This window comes from Hippocampus guttulatus, chromosome 21 (genome assembly GCF_054856545.1).
Source record: "Hippocampus guttulatus isolate MCC_2025c chromosome 21, RoL_Hgut_1.0, whole genome shotgun sequence".
NCBI classification, from domain to species: Eukaryota; Metazoa; Chordata; class Actinopteri; order Syngnathiformes; family Syngnathidae; genus Hippocampus; species Hippocampus guttulatus.
Window position 1 is genome coordinate 12,064,353 of NC_141281.1, and position 14,387 is coordinate 12,078,739.

The window sequence follows — 14,387 nt, forward strand, 5'->3', positions numbered from 1 at the left end:
GGAGCGCCTACCCGGTTAACATTAAGTGTGCAAATAACGACCAATTAAGACCACCCTCTGCGTTTTATTCCCCCGACTACATCTCCTCCAAGAGGTAAGGGGCACCCTGGACTGGTCGCCGGTCAATCACAAGGCACGGGACAAACAATAATTCAGACTCACATTGACTCCTAAAGCATGCATGCTTTTGGAATGTGCTAAAAACCCAGAGTACCTGGGGAAAGAATCTGCGAACTTGCAATTCGAACCCTGAACCTGATCAAAGACATTCTAAACAAATCCCGTGCATGCACATTATCACTCAAAGCATGTCTTAGTGTGGAAATAATCCCCCCCCACCTCCACGGTACGCCTGAAGAAGCCGCTCGATGAAGGGGAACCGACTTGTTGCCATGAAACGGAGGGCATGCTGAAAGAAGATAACGCGCCCTGCCGGATAGCGGAGACCACCCCCCCCCCCACCCCCCCACACACACACACACACCCTCCTGTCCCGCTGCCCTATTCACCTCATCCAGAGTTCATATCCTGAAGTCGGCAGGAGAGGGGCCACTCGGGTCCAGCCACAAAGCAAGTTGTCGGCCGTGAGGTCTACGGCATGCAGAAAGATTGTTGGAAAGTCTATCGTTTGCATACGACTGCTTTCGCTGCGAAGAGAGGAGAGTGATAACGCCTACAGAGGAGCGTCATCTTTGTCGGATGGGTTCGGAGGCTTTGGGGTTTTGATATTTAATTAGTTCGGATTTAAGATAAAGGTATTAAGAAGATTAACCCTTCTCCACTCAACGGGGGTTACGTTCACCGTCACATTCTCTTCAAAATGACCTCCGCGACCCACTGCGGGTCACAACATGAGGTACACCTGCATGATCTCACGACATCCAATCAAACCTCCTCGAAATGACCTTCATTTAACACCGAATTTGGCAGCCATGTCCGTCATAAATAGACACACGGAAAAAATAAAATAAAAAAGTCTCAAAAAACGAAACACAAAAAAAAATCACATGAAGTCTGGCATTTTGAATTTTACCCTTTCAGCGACAGCGGTTACTACAGCGGATAGTTTATCATGTTATCAGGTTACAGGTTACCATTATTGGTGCATGAAAGGCTTTAATAGGCATGTCTGTTAGGATTCGACACAAATCCTCCCAAAAAGAGTCTGCCACTTTAAACACTTTAAAACAGCCATTCAAGTGTCATTTTGGACATTTCTGTGGGTTGGTCAAAGAAAATTCAGTCCCAGAAGCCAGTTTCCTTGAGTAACAGAGTAGCAGAGAGTGGCTGCCTTTACAGCTACTACTATACTTTTTGTTCTTCTACTTTTTTCCTTTCATAACTTTGCTGCTGTAAATTGGGAATTTCTCCATTGTGAGACGAATAAAGGTTTTCTTATGCTTATTATTATTATATTAACATAAGGTGGCCCGGAGGTCCAGTGGTTAGCACGTCGACCTCACAGTGCAGAGGTACCGGCTTCGATTCCAGCTCCGGCCTCCCTGTGTGGAGTTTGCATGTTCTCCCCGGGCCTGCGTGGGTTTTCTCCGGGTACTCCGGTTTCCTCCCACGTTCCAAAAACATGCGTGGCAGGCTGATTGAACACTCCAAATTGTCCCTTGGTGTGAGTGTGAGCGCGCATGTTTGTTCGTCTCTGTGTGCCCCGCCATTGGCTGGCAACCGCCCCGCCTTCTGCCCGAAGACAACCGGGATAGGCTCCAGCAACCCCCGTGACCTTTATGAGGATAAAGTGGATTAGAAAATGGATGGGTAGATATGAACATAATATTTAATAGGTTTATTTTGTTTCCATTAGGACAAGACACACACACACAAAAAAAAAGTCTCTAAAGCCATGCCTGTGAACACGCAGGAAGTTTGGCATTTTGGTTTGAAGCAGCCATTTTAGACAATCCAATTGTGGTTCAAAGAAGTGTGAATACCGGTACTTTTGCAACCACTGCTGAATGGGCGAAGGAGACCTGATTGTTGGCGGAGCTATCGTTATGTTTGTGATGCGTGTACGCAAATGAAGGAGGCTGCATCCTTCCCCTGAAATTTGACTGCGATTGTTCTCCGGCCAAGGATGAAACATCTCGAGCTGCGGCAGCATGACTGCGGGCGAGGCGGCCGCTTTCCAATCGTTTGCGGGAGAGGAAAAAAAAGGAAGATGTTTATCAGTGGCGGAAATTGCTCGTCATCTCTCCCTGAACTCTTATCCGTCACAAGTCTCCCGGCTTGTGACCTTGAAAGTGGACTTAAGCGCTAAGCGCATCCCGCGACCGCGGGAAGTTGGGGAGCCGGCGGGCCCGCGTGAAATGATGCAAACTTTGAAGAGGGGCTTAACTGCGCCGCGTTTCATTAACTCGTGGCCTCTTGGCTCTTTGTCTCGGGCGTCTATTGAACCCCGGCGCGCCGCTCCTCAGCTTTAAAGCCGCCCCCCCCCGTCTGAGCTTCTTCCCACAGCGGCCCGGGTGGGCGTGGAGGGGAGCGACGAGGTTCCGGGGCGTGACTAATGCGCCGGCCCGGCGCATGCTGGTACGGGTGACGACCCCTCTTCTGGCTCGTATGGCGAAACCCGCAACGGCTGTCGTGGAGGGCGGCGCAATGAACCAGCCCCCGACCCCCCCCCCCCCCCCCCTGTCGTGTCTGTGCATCCCTCCCACTCTCAAAGCACCCAACCCCCGTGATGCATTCAAGGTGGACCCTTTCAACTGGTCATTGGGATCAGCAATGATGAAGCGGGCTTTGGCTATGTCCGTTTTCAAAAGTATACCATTCACAAGACGTAAGGGTTTCGGGTGAATTTTCAGAATGTGCTCTATCAATTCAACTTGACCGGCGCCTTTTCCCGAAGTGGCTTTCTTCAGGCTCAAGCTTTTTATGACCTGGTTGACTTCAAAATCGCCCAATGAATGTACAAAGCACACAAAACATCCAGAAACTTGTTGAAATTCGAGAAAGTTGTTATCATTTAAGGGGTACTAAACTGTACAAAAAATCCAAAACACAAACAAACATCAAGCAAAGGAGTACATCTATAACAGGTGTAAATCTGTGGAATAATTTTGAACTGGACCTGAAAATGAGTAACTCGCTTGCTGAGTTCAAAAACAAATTCAAGAGAGTAGCGCAAGAAAACGACACAAATCAGAATTAAGCTGATAAAATGCGATACATTTGAAAATATAGAAATACATTAGAAGCATTTGTTGATATGTAGACTATTTCCTTTTTCTGTATTGATAAATAATCAATTCATATATTATATAACAAGGAGTAGGACTAGTCAAGTTTTTTTTTTTACTTCTTCCTACTCCTTTGAACGTATAATTTATGATGACGACTATTTTCTTTTCCTTTCTTATATCTTGCTCGCCTTCATTTCTTGCCAATTTGTTGCTGTATTGTATATTTGATCTATTCGATAAACAAACAAGCTTATGAGATCTTAAAATGATGCTCATTAGCGCCACCCGTCGCTTTTGGCATGCACTTGACTTTTCGATTGCCCGACTTTTCCACAGACCCGAGTGCTTAGCTGGTCAGTAGTCAACTAACTGAGGGCTGTTGCGGGGGACTGTTACGGCAAGAGTTTCCTGAAGCCGCAAGGTATCCGGGTGCGCTCCACATGCCCCCGCAATCTCAGCACATTAACAGTCTTGAAGCGTAGGCACTTCAAGCAAACCACATGATTACACGGGCCACTAACACACTCTCTGTCTCTCACACACACACACACACACACACCACCGCCGTTCACACGCTCATTGCATATGCCGGTGCATTCCACGCCTGAGAGGAACATCTTTTTTTTCCACTCGGGACACAAATGATCTCAGATATCAGCCCCAATTTTGTGCGCCGCTGCCGAGAGTCACATCTTTAAGGGGGGGGGGGGGGGGGGGGAAGAACATTTACGCTTGCAGGATGTTGTGTAATTCCACCCAGATGTTGGTACCAATGCTTCGTTTTCCCATGGTACCAAGGTTTTTCCACCTACGCGTCAGTGGTATGGCACAAATAATGCTGGCGCGATGTAGTACCATCGTCGGTAGGGCACCTCTCCCCCATTAACCCTTTCGTGCACCCCGATAACATGATAAGCTGTCCACTGTGGTAACCGCTGTCCCTGAAAGGGTTAATAAACCACCACGGGAAGGCACAAGTCACGCCACCACAGGTGTGAGGAAGCACCACAGCCAGATATCGAAATATATTGTCCTACATACAAACAAGCTCAATACACGGATGAAAAAAAATGCAGTTGCGAGTGCTTTTCTTTAAATCAGTCCATCTGCCACCCGCGCGGACGTTGAAATGCGGTCCACGTGCGGACAGTGAACTGTCAAAACCACGCCGGCGCATGAATACGACACGCGTGTGCCACTCGATAGCATCACTCGTAGAAAAAGCAAAGAGCGGCTTGGGAGCGGGGGCTCGCACACAAACGCGCGCGGCTTTAATTTATAATCACTGTCGGCAGCTGAACATATTCAGCGAACCGCCGTCTGATGAAAATGCAATGGCGGCAATAAACGCTCCAGGAAGGAGGGAGGGGGGACAAGGCTGATGAGACTGTCATGAGTCCTGTGCGCTGATGTTGGGATGCCGACTTTTCTCTGCGGAATACAACTGATGTGAACTAACTGGCTCAAGTACAGTACAGGAGGGGGTGCGCTCATTTACCACACAGCGAGAATTATTACACTCCAGGAAAAGATCCTGGGACATATTATGGGAAAGTGACCTTTTAATTGTCGAGCCGCAGTGCTGTCGGATTCTGTACTGCAAAGGAGCACTATCACATCAAAACCGAAACCGATGCAGAGCCGCAGTGTTGTATGCACTTTTGGGTGCTTATAAAATCTCAGAACTCTAATTTTAAAAAATTAAAAACATCCATCCATTTTTTAAAAAAAAATATGCTGTTATTTCAGCCAGAGGCAGAACATGCAAACTCCGCATAGGAGGGAGTCAAACCCAAAACCTCTATGTGAGGCAGCCGGTCCAACCACTATAACACTATGCTGCAACAATAATTACATTAATGGTATTCAGACCGATGGAAAATTCTAAGTAGTCAGCGAGCATGTTTTGGCAATGTGACAAACAGCAAGGAAGGATTCAACCCTCGAACCTCTCCACTGCAATGCCGACATGCCAAACGCAGGCCAACGTGCTGCCACTAATGCTCATAGCGCATAATAATTACATTGTTTTGATGAATTCAGGCCACGAAGGACCAAGTCAGTTAATTGCTGAGTGCTCGCGTGATTTATGAAGTTAATCATAGCCATAATTTTGGGGGGGAGTTTCCCAATATTTTTCCAACACCTAACTTAGCTGCCGGTTGTGTTTGTTTCTATTTAACCAGAACACAAAGAGCGATTACTGCACATAATTATGGGCTGTGGTAGCTTGACAAAATAATAACATGTGAGACCGCATGAGTGATTATGACATCCTCTTTTTTTCCACCTATATATGCCACTTTGAGTCAGCAAAGTGCAAAAAGAAAGTAAATTTTAGTAGGTCGAGATGTGAAGGTGGGATGGTGGTGTTGGTTCTTACCGGTCTGGGCTCCGGCGTCGTACACACACTGCACAAGCAGAACAAGTCCGAGGAGCAGGTCCAGTCTCCTCTCCAGCGCCATGTCCACAGATATCCGTGAGGTGGTCGTCTTCGTAGCCCCCCTCTATCCGCCGCTCCACTCCTCCGACGCGGCGGAATATCGCAACTCTCTCCTTGGTCTTGCTGAAGAAATATAAACGAAGAAAATAAAACCGTTTTGTCTTCCACGCGGAGGTGCTTCCTTTTCCCACACAAGTGCGCGTCCCCCGCCTCCAAAGTGAACCAAAAAGAAAGAACAAAAATATCGGAATGAAATATTCAAATGGCACAAGATGGTAAAGTTGAACGCATCGAGGGCTGCTCTCCCGGTGTGCTTCGGCGTGTGTCTGAGGTTCGGTGTTTGCGTTCCTGGAGGAAAAAAGTGCGCGTGTGATGTCACCGCCCCGTTGCAGCCAATGAAATGGCGTCTTTTGGGATGCTGCGTGAATACACTCGGAAGACGAACGTTTGACCGTCTTTCGTGTATTCGGCTATCGCTAAGCTAACTACGCTAGTGAAACGACAAATGTCAAAACATGTTATGAAATCTTCTTCTATTTCTACATAAATATCTATCACCTGCTAAGCTCGCTATTTATGGTAGTGACAAAGAAAATGTACAAACAAAATAAAACATCTATGAATGTACTCTATCTCACCGAGCTAATTACTCACTAGCTACCACACACAGAGAAGTTACAAATGAATAGAAATGTCATCAAATATCAAGATATAATGAACATTATTTAACCTGAGAAATACTGCGGACAAGTGAGAAACTATCAAGTTTCACGCTAACTGTCTGTTTACCTTGATAGCTCGCTGTGTGCAATGATAAAGAAATTATATTTAATGCCCCTCTGAAGTTACACTGACAAATACACATTTCATTTCTAAAATGTCAAAGCAGATGTTGAGTGCGCTTGAGGGGGGCATCTTAATATGGCCCAGTATTTCTAAATAAAATGTCGACATACAAATCATTCAAGATAAAATATGGCACTCCACTAGTTAAAAGTATGAAATACTGGAAGGACTGACTGATTTTTTTTTTTTTTGTCGCAAGTTAGTTATCATATCAGCCAAGCTATTAGAAAGAGAAAATATTCTAAAACTGCTACTAGTGCAAAAACTCTATGAATAAATATGGTATACTAAATATTTTCTTATTCTGGACATTCTTGATATCTTGCCAGAAATTATGGTCACCTTGAAACAGGTATAAGTGCTGTAGTGTTGACACCATGACATCACCATTATGTGTGTTTTCCTCACAGGCCGCCAGACATGGGAGGGAGGTGGTCGTTGGGTGTTTTTTCCCCCTTCACCTGCCATGGCGTTCCCTATGCCGCCCTTACAGGGAGGACGACTTGCCAATTAAGATGCAACCCACAATGGAAATTTTGGGAGTGGTCATGGAAAAGATGAGAAAATCAAGGAGCGTTTTTATAAATCACTCGGTTGCTGCCATCAAATATTCACACTTGAGAGGGCCTTAAAATATCCTCGCTTGTACATGACTAACCGCAAAAAAATGTCACCTTCCCTCAAAACAGCTAGAAAATATATAATATTTTCTTTTCACTCCACAAGTCAAGCGTACTTTAGCCTGAATTATACATAAATATTAAACACTACTATTGAATTAATTCCATGGACTTACATGGAACATTAAGAGCAAAGCATGTCGCTGAAACGGTAAAAGATGTGGAATTTCCCCAAGCACTCCACCCACCTCGCCGAAATCCTTTAATGGGCTGCTAAATGTCTTTGCTGGGCAATACACCAGAAGACCCCCCCCCCCCCCCCACCACCAAACATCAACAATAATTAAAAAAAATAAAATGTGGACATACAAATCATTATTCAAGATAAAATATGACTCACTTGTCATTCCACTAGTTAAAAGTATGAAATATTGCTGCATGAGTTCAACGGGGGGGAAAGTTGTGCCATCACCAGACGGCTATGACGAAAGGACTTGGACGAAAATCAAAATGTAAATGCTAGCAAAAGAGTGTATGAGTCCATGTTGAGCTAAACGTGGGATCAAAAAATTGAATTTTCAATCAGACATTTTTTTGTCACTTTATGTAACTTTGAATGAAGATGCGCAAGCCTATTTGACTGCTATCCATTCGCACAGTCAAAGCGGCTTAGACACTAAAACCCTAATATGGCAAAAAAATGAAAATGTGACGTCAACTCTTCACAATGTAACACTTGAGTTTAGTCATCATCATGACTGAAAGTGTGTAAAGTTTTACCCAGCACTTGCAGTATGACCTTCACAAGTCTTCGGGGGGGTTCATCACCGGCTTTCTTGCTTTGCTCTTGCAGCTCGATTTTATCAGTGCTCACCTTATGGCAAAAATGTATCAGTGCCGAGAACAATGGTGGCAAAACCTGTGATGTATTTACCTGAGAGGCGCAGCTCATCACTCAAGGGAAAGCTTCTTTTCGTCTCAGCATTCCCAACTCGTCCGATCACGGTCAATTCATCTTGTTCTGTTGAGGCAATCGGAGCCCGAAGTGCACTTGAGCTCATTTCGCCGTGAGCGAACACTTGTACAAGGTCGTCTGCTTGGTGTATTTCGATTCATGCCAGCGGGGATGACACTGAAGTGAAATAATCAGTTATGTTTTTACAACATCATCTTGGTTTCTATTGGTCACGCTTTCATGCCATTTCCACGCCACAGGGGAAGTAAAAAAAACAAACAAAAAAAATAAATAATAATATATATATATATATATATATATAAATAAATCTTCAAAATCTTTCTCTCACTCGTTTCTACACGGTATTGATATATATGATTAATATTACGTTTGTAGAATATCAATAAAGCAGCAAAATCCAACCGTTTTTAGCCATTGCAGAGAGTAGCATTTTGCCACTTGCTGTTGACTAAAAATGACATCACAGTGCAAACGTCACACTTATCTATCCATTTATCCATAGATATGGATACTGTATATGAAAGACGCAGGTGCAAAAGCATAAAGCTGTGTGATGTATTTTTGAATGTTTCAAATAAGCTGTTATAAAAGTGCTATCTGAATGAAGATGGATAAAAAACAAACATGTTAAATTGAGAAACGTGTGATATTTAAAACAAAAATACATTGATTAGAATAATTATATGAATAAGACCTAAGCTTTGCATATTAACAAAAAAATAAATAAAAAATGAGTAACGGTGTTTTCATCTTTATTATGGTATGACATATTATTTTGCCAATTGTGGTAAAAGGAAAAACAGCTTTTGCAAAAAAAAAAAAATTACAAAATCTAGTGTCCAATGAAATACAGCATGATGCTGTAGCGATCGATAACTTGCAAAGTAATTATTTCACTTGACAGCTGAGAAAGGTGATATACTGTATATTTACAACACATCCCAGTTGGGGCTAACTGGTTGAACAGGGGCGATAAAGCCTCCCTCATCGGGGTGAGCTGATCCCATCAACAACACAAAAACAACTTCCACAAAGAGCTTGTGCTGGCACTACGCGCCATTCAGAGGCATGAATGCCGAAGCCGCCAGAGACGCACAAAAACAAACCAAAAACAATGACGGCTTCGTAATCTCTGCCCGCGAGCGTGCGAGCTTGGCATAAAGGTGCATATAGTTGTATTGCTTTGAGCAAAGGCCGTTGGTTCTAGTGTCACCGGGTTGATGCAAAAGAACACTGAGCTGAGTTTGTCTTTTTTTGGGAGGGGGGCATCCTCCTGTTACCAACCCATCACCCTGCATTTGTGCCATCTCGCTCTGTCGGACGAGTTTAACTTTGCCTTAGAGAGAATCAGAGCAGGATCAAAAGTGTCATAGGTCACTTTAATACGTATCAAATACATTTTTCATGAAATAAAAGCTAATGGTCAATCTCCCCGTGCAAAGCATATGAAATGGTATGTTTTTGTAACACTATTGCATCGCAATGCTGTCATTGTCCGGTGAATGAACACTGTAAATTCTGCCTAGCAACAACCGAGTAGGAAAACTATCTGAGCAATTCTGATGATCTACCCACCTACTGTTGCTGCACCAAGAGCATCAAGAAGTTATCATTTAAAATAATTAGTGCATTAGAAATTTTTTTTATGGGCCTTTGGGCACTTACGGCCAAGTCCTGTGAATTCTGCCTTACAAGTGACCAAAAAAAAAGAAATACACTGGACTGTTGTACTTATCCAGATTGCTGTTTCTAATTTTGATTGTCAAGGCATGTATCTGTTCACTTGGGGAAAAAAATTCAAGGTATATTCGCATACTGATCCACAGCAGGCGTCGATATGCGCAGTCCATCTTTTTTTTTTTTCGCTTACGCCTTGGAGCTTCTTCATTCATTGGGGCTCAGATGATGATGATGCTGATGATTGTACAGCGGATTGGCAAAGGACAGCCTGGCGTCTCTCCTGGATGAGCTCTGCTGAGTAAAGAAGACGAAGCACGGCCATTTTACATCTGCTACTTAGCGAAAACATGCAACAAAAAGAAGGGAAAAAAAAGGGCTCACCTCCGACTCCCTCCTCCAAGGGTACACGCTGATGGAGAGACCCCCACCGCGGTTGCTGCGCCTGGTCACGCGGCGGCCGAACTGAAATAATGCATGAACAAAAAAAAAAGAAGGAAAAAAAAAAAGGAATTAAGTGTTGATGAGGATTTGATGGGGAAAGTTAAAATCAAATGTCTCAAATTAAATTGAATGGAACAGCCCATTAAAAATAAGTTTAGCTGAGGTTGTTAGCCGCAGGTCTATGTACATGTGCATTTGCGGTGCATTTTTGGGGGAACTCAAATCATCTATAAACTATTCTCTTTAAGGGTAATGTTGTAACGTCAGTGGCGTTCCATCGGGGCCAGCAAGGCCTTCTCTGATGGCCTCAACATTCTCAGAAAAGTAAATTTAATAAAGGTACTTTTCTGACAATAACATAAATTAAGTTATGTTATTTTCATAAATATGTCAACAAAATTATTCTCTGTATTCTTTACGTCATATTATTTCCACTTAGTCGAGTGGAAATAATATGAAACATTATTTATTATGGTAGAGTTTTTAACCAATCATATTTCAGCTAGCTTGTGTTGCCAGGTAAATTAAACTTGCTCGGGGGCCTGCAGATTAAACAGAGCGGGCCCCTGTGCGCTGTAAGTGAACGGGCACAGTCAGCTTGCAATAGCCAATCGGATCACGAGTCTGCGCACCGGGGCCAGCTCGAATGCCTTACGTCGAGACTGGACGTGCGTTTTCGGTGATTGGATGAGCGCCTGCTCGAGCTATCACTGCATTTTAACCCAAAATGGCCGAAGGAGAAGACGTCGCTCTCTTTGCAGAACTACTTTCCACACAATTTAATAACAAAATTGGGGATAACAAAAAGCCCAGGATTACTGCATTGCAATTTGCATGACTGTGGACACCCCCGATGCCCCAGAAGAATTGTCTAATGATGGATCAGACGTTACCTCTGCCTTCCAGTCGAAAGTGGGGCTATCCATCATCCCGTAGTCAGTTGGACTGCGCTTCCTACAGCGGAGGCAGCAAAAGGAGTTCATCGTCATTATCATCATTATTATAAGCAGCCCGATAAAAAAAAACAACCAAAAAATAATACATGGGAGTCATTATCGGCAACACAACTCACGTTCCGCGGCATCGCTTACTGCACAGAGCCAGAAGGCATACGCCTACGCCGGCCAACAGCAGGAGCAACCCGACGGCAATGCCGGCGTATACCGCGTCTGCAAGACATGGTGGATCACAACTGGATTTGTTATTTTCTAACTGGACTGTGTGAATGTAGAGGTGGAAAGATGTTGGAGTGTTACCCAGCTGCGTGTCCTGGAGCCCATGTGGCGTCGGGGTGGAGAATGGTGGCTTTGCCCTCACATGGCAACGGTTGCCGGTCCAGCCCAGATAACACCTGTGGACAGAAAAACACCGTAATGACCTGTACAAAATGGACATTGTGATGATGCTACCTACTAGCATGCTAACAACTTCTCATGCCCGACTAGATGGGTGCTGTAGTGCTAAAGCTAACCTTTAGAATGCGAACATGATGACAGTCAGCATGCCAACATATAACATGGCGTGGACCTGTAATGGCATTTGGGAACTTCTCATGCCTCGCTGGACGGGTGCCGTCATGTCAAGGCAAAATGTGTCACGTGGTTCTTACAGTGGCTAAAATTACAAATTGAAGGCATACCTAATTTTGTAGACCTTGAGTACTATAATGAAGGCATATAGAAGCACCGTCTTTCTGGATTGTAACTGAAAAGTTAGAGTGAGCCAAGCCAGAAGCACGCATCGTGTTTAAATATTGACCGGCAGGATCCATCAACAATTCCATTGAGGCACAGTCGGGATAAATAAAGGCGAGAACCCGCTCAGCCTGGCAGAGGAAGAAAGCCAGTGGAATTTACAGGTTCCAACATGCTTCACGGAGTGAGACAGATGGAATTTTTATGTCCAGGGTCTCACCATGCAAGATAATGTGAGTTGTTGAGTGTGTGCGTGTGTGTGTACGTGCGCGCCGCTTACATGCAAACAGGACCGTACTCCTCCACACGGCACGAGCCTCGACCCGAGCAGTACATGGGAGGACAATCTGCATCATTAAAAGTCAAAATAAATAAAGAATAAAAACAAGTGAGCGTGACAACCTGGTAATATTAATAATTCACATGCGCCGAGCCCGTCTTTCTAAAATGGCTTTTTCCGCCTGTCACTTCTTCAGTAACAATGAACCGCAAGTACGTATGCATTTGCGGTTGCCGTGGCTACGACACTGCATTAGCATGTATATTAAAAAGTCAGCGATTCATTTCTCGGATATTACAAACATCACCACGAAAAACAGGTCTCTAGGTCTCTCGCACCGCATTTAAGGTAGCGGTAAGGAGGATTTTTTTTTTTTTTTTTGTTGTGAATAAAACCCCCCCAGGGAACGCCCTAGACATCTGAAATGTATTACACCGAAAAAGACAGAATATATGAGTGTTAAATGATACAAAGATAAGTAAGGCAAGCCAAATCAAGTCTGTTAGGGCTGGGCAAGGAGAAGAAGCAAATGCTCATGACATTTTAAACAAGTTTCTTCTGTGTCTCCTTCTGGTATTTGCTTTATTTCTCCTGATACCAAATAAATCTTTAAATTGATTTTTAATTTTTTTTTTACCAAGCAGTAACTTGCATTAACTGCCACCGAAATAATGGAAATACATATTTTTTCCTTTACAGATAATGTGAATATGAGCGCTTCCTTGAAAAATGTCTCAAAACATGCCTCAAAAACATGTTTACTATTAGAAACACTTATAAATGTCCTGATTTGGTTTTTTTTCCCATTTAAGATACAATGTAGTTTAAAACAAACAAACAAATAGTGGCGAAAGAAGTCATAAAAGTGGCTTCGTTGGCGACACTGACAATGTTTTGTAAACTAGCTCCTCAGTGTTCACAGCTACAGGATGTTCTTGCAAACTGTTTGGACAAAACAAATAGACCTTCCTGAGCATAGAACTCAAATTTATCAACAAAATGTATGAATTTTAGTCTCTGAACACAATGCTACTGCTATTTCAACCCAAGAGGTGTCATGGCTAAGCCACCGATTTTATATGAAGTAATTGAAAAGGATCGCCTTGGCAACAACAGGAATGGCAGTGTAGTCATCAAAATGATTCAAATGTAGTTATTTGAAGGTCAAATTGGATGATTGCTCTCCGGAGATAAACTTTAAGACAAAGATTTTAAGCTTCCATGTCAAAGGTGAGTGCGGGAGACAGGAAAAGCTTGAAATCTGGCAGAAAACTGCTAGATACTGACAAGCAAACAGGACATAGACTCACTAACAAGCACCCGCAATGTGAGGGATCTTCACTCAGACGCCAAGCACAAAACTAAAGTATGGCATAAGATACTTAAAGACAAATCTTAAATTTTAAACTCATAAAATGGGCTCAGATACCACTGAATGTGAATAGTGAATATGCCGGGGATTATTGTGTAAAAATAGAAAATAAATGAATGGATGTCTCCTTTCGGTTGATGTCTCCATCCGTAAAAACTGTTTGGGCCATTACCGTCACAACTGGACTCATCAGCAAGGAAAGGTAGACAATCTGCAAAGCCATCGCAACGCTTCTCAAGAAGAACGCAAGCAGACAAAGTGTCGCACAGTAGCTCTCCAAGTTCACACTGCAGCAAGGCTGAAGACACAAAAAAGGCCAGCACAATTCCCAGACTGTTTGTGTCATAAAAGATGGGTCATTTCTATTAGCGACACATACGGCAGCCGTGCTCGTCCTCGCCGTGGGTGCAGTCGGGGACACCGTCGCAGCGCAGTATGGCCGGGAGGCAGACGTCGTTAGAACACCGGTAGTGGCCAGTGGGGCAGCCGCCTTGCGGGGGGAGGGTGCCCGGTATGGCCGTGGGGCAACCCTCTTCGTCTGACTGGTCGAAGCAGTCAAACGCACCGTCGCACTGCCAGCTCCTGGGGATACACTGAAAGGAGTGGACACACCGGAAGTCCTCCGAGCTGCAGGTGAGAGGCTGTGGAGTCACCGGTGCTGCGGATGGATGGGTGGGAGGCTGGGTTAGGTAGGTCGATAGATGAAAAGATAGGTAGGTAGCTAGCTAGCTAGGTCGATTGAAAAACAGGAGGGCAGGTAGCTAGCTACCTTCCTAGCGAGCTTAATTCAGGAAGTGAATGAAATAGGTAGGTAGGCAGGCAAGTAGACAGGCAAGTGGGAAGG

General features: G+C 44.1%; 2 protein-coding genes across 3 annotated transcripts in view; both read right to left on the reverse strand.

The window, feature by feature from the left end:
• plxdc2b (plexin domain containing 2b) overlaps positions 1–5,944 on the reverse strand; it is a 55,677-nt gene extending 49,733 nt beyond the window's left edge. For both annotated transcript variants that reach the window (XM_086101866.1, XM_086101865.1), the window contains exon 1: positions 5,575–5,944. In XM_086101866.1, coding sequence (XP_085957992.1) covers positions 5,575–5,656 — 82 coding nt within the window. In that variant the 5' untranslated portion in view covers positions 5,657–5,944. The remainder of the gene's footprint in view (positions 1–5,574) is intronic.
• Positions 5,945–9,436: 3,492 nt separating this feature from the next.
• The window catches only part of malrd1 (MAM and LDL receptor class A domain containing 1), a 29,684-nt gene continuing 24,733 nt past the window's right edge, over positions 9,437–14,387 (reverse strand). Inside the window, exons 26-33 of the mRNA XM_086102011.1 lie at positions 13,923–14,201; positions 13,716–13,841; positions 12,172–12,238; positions 11,454–11,548; positions 11,270–11,366; positions 11,091–11,151; positions 10,138–10,218; positions 9,437–10,050 (exon numbers count right to left, since the gene is read on the reverse strand). Coding sequence (XP_085958137.1) covers positions 9,961–10,050; positions 10,138–10,218; positions 11,091–11,151; positions 11,270–11,366; positions 11,454–11,548; positions 12,172–12,238; positions 13,716–13,841; positions 13,923–14,201 — 896 coding nt within the window. The 3' untranslated portion in view covers positions 9,437–9,960. The remainder of the gene's footprint in view (positions 10,051–10,137; positions 10,219–11,090; positions 11,152–11,269; positions 11,367–11,453; positions 11,549–12,171; positions 12,239–13,715; positions 13,842–13,922; positions 14,202–14,387) is intronic.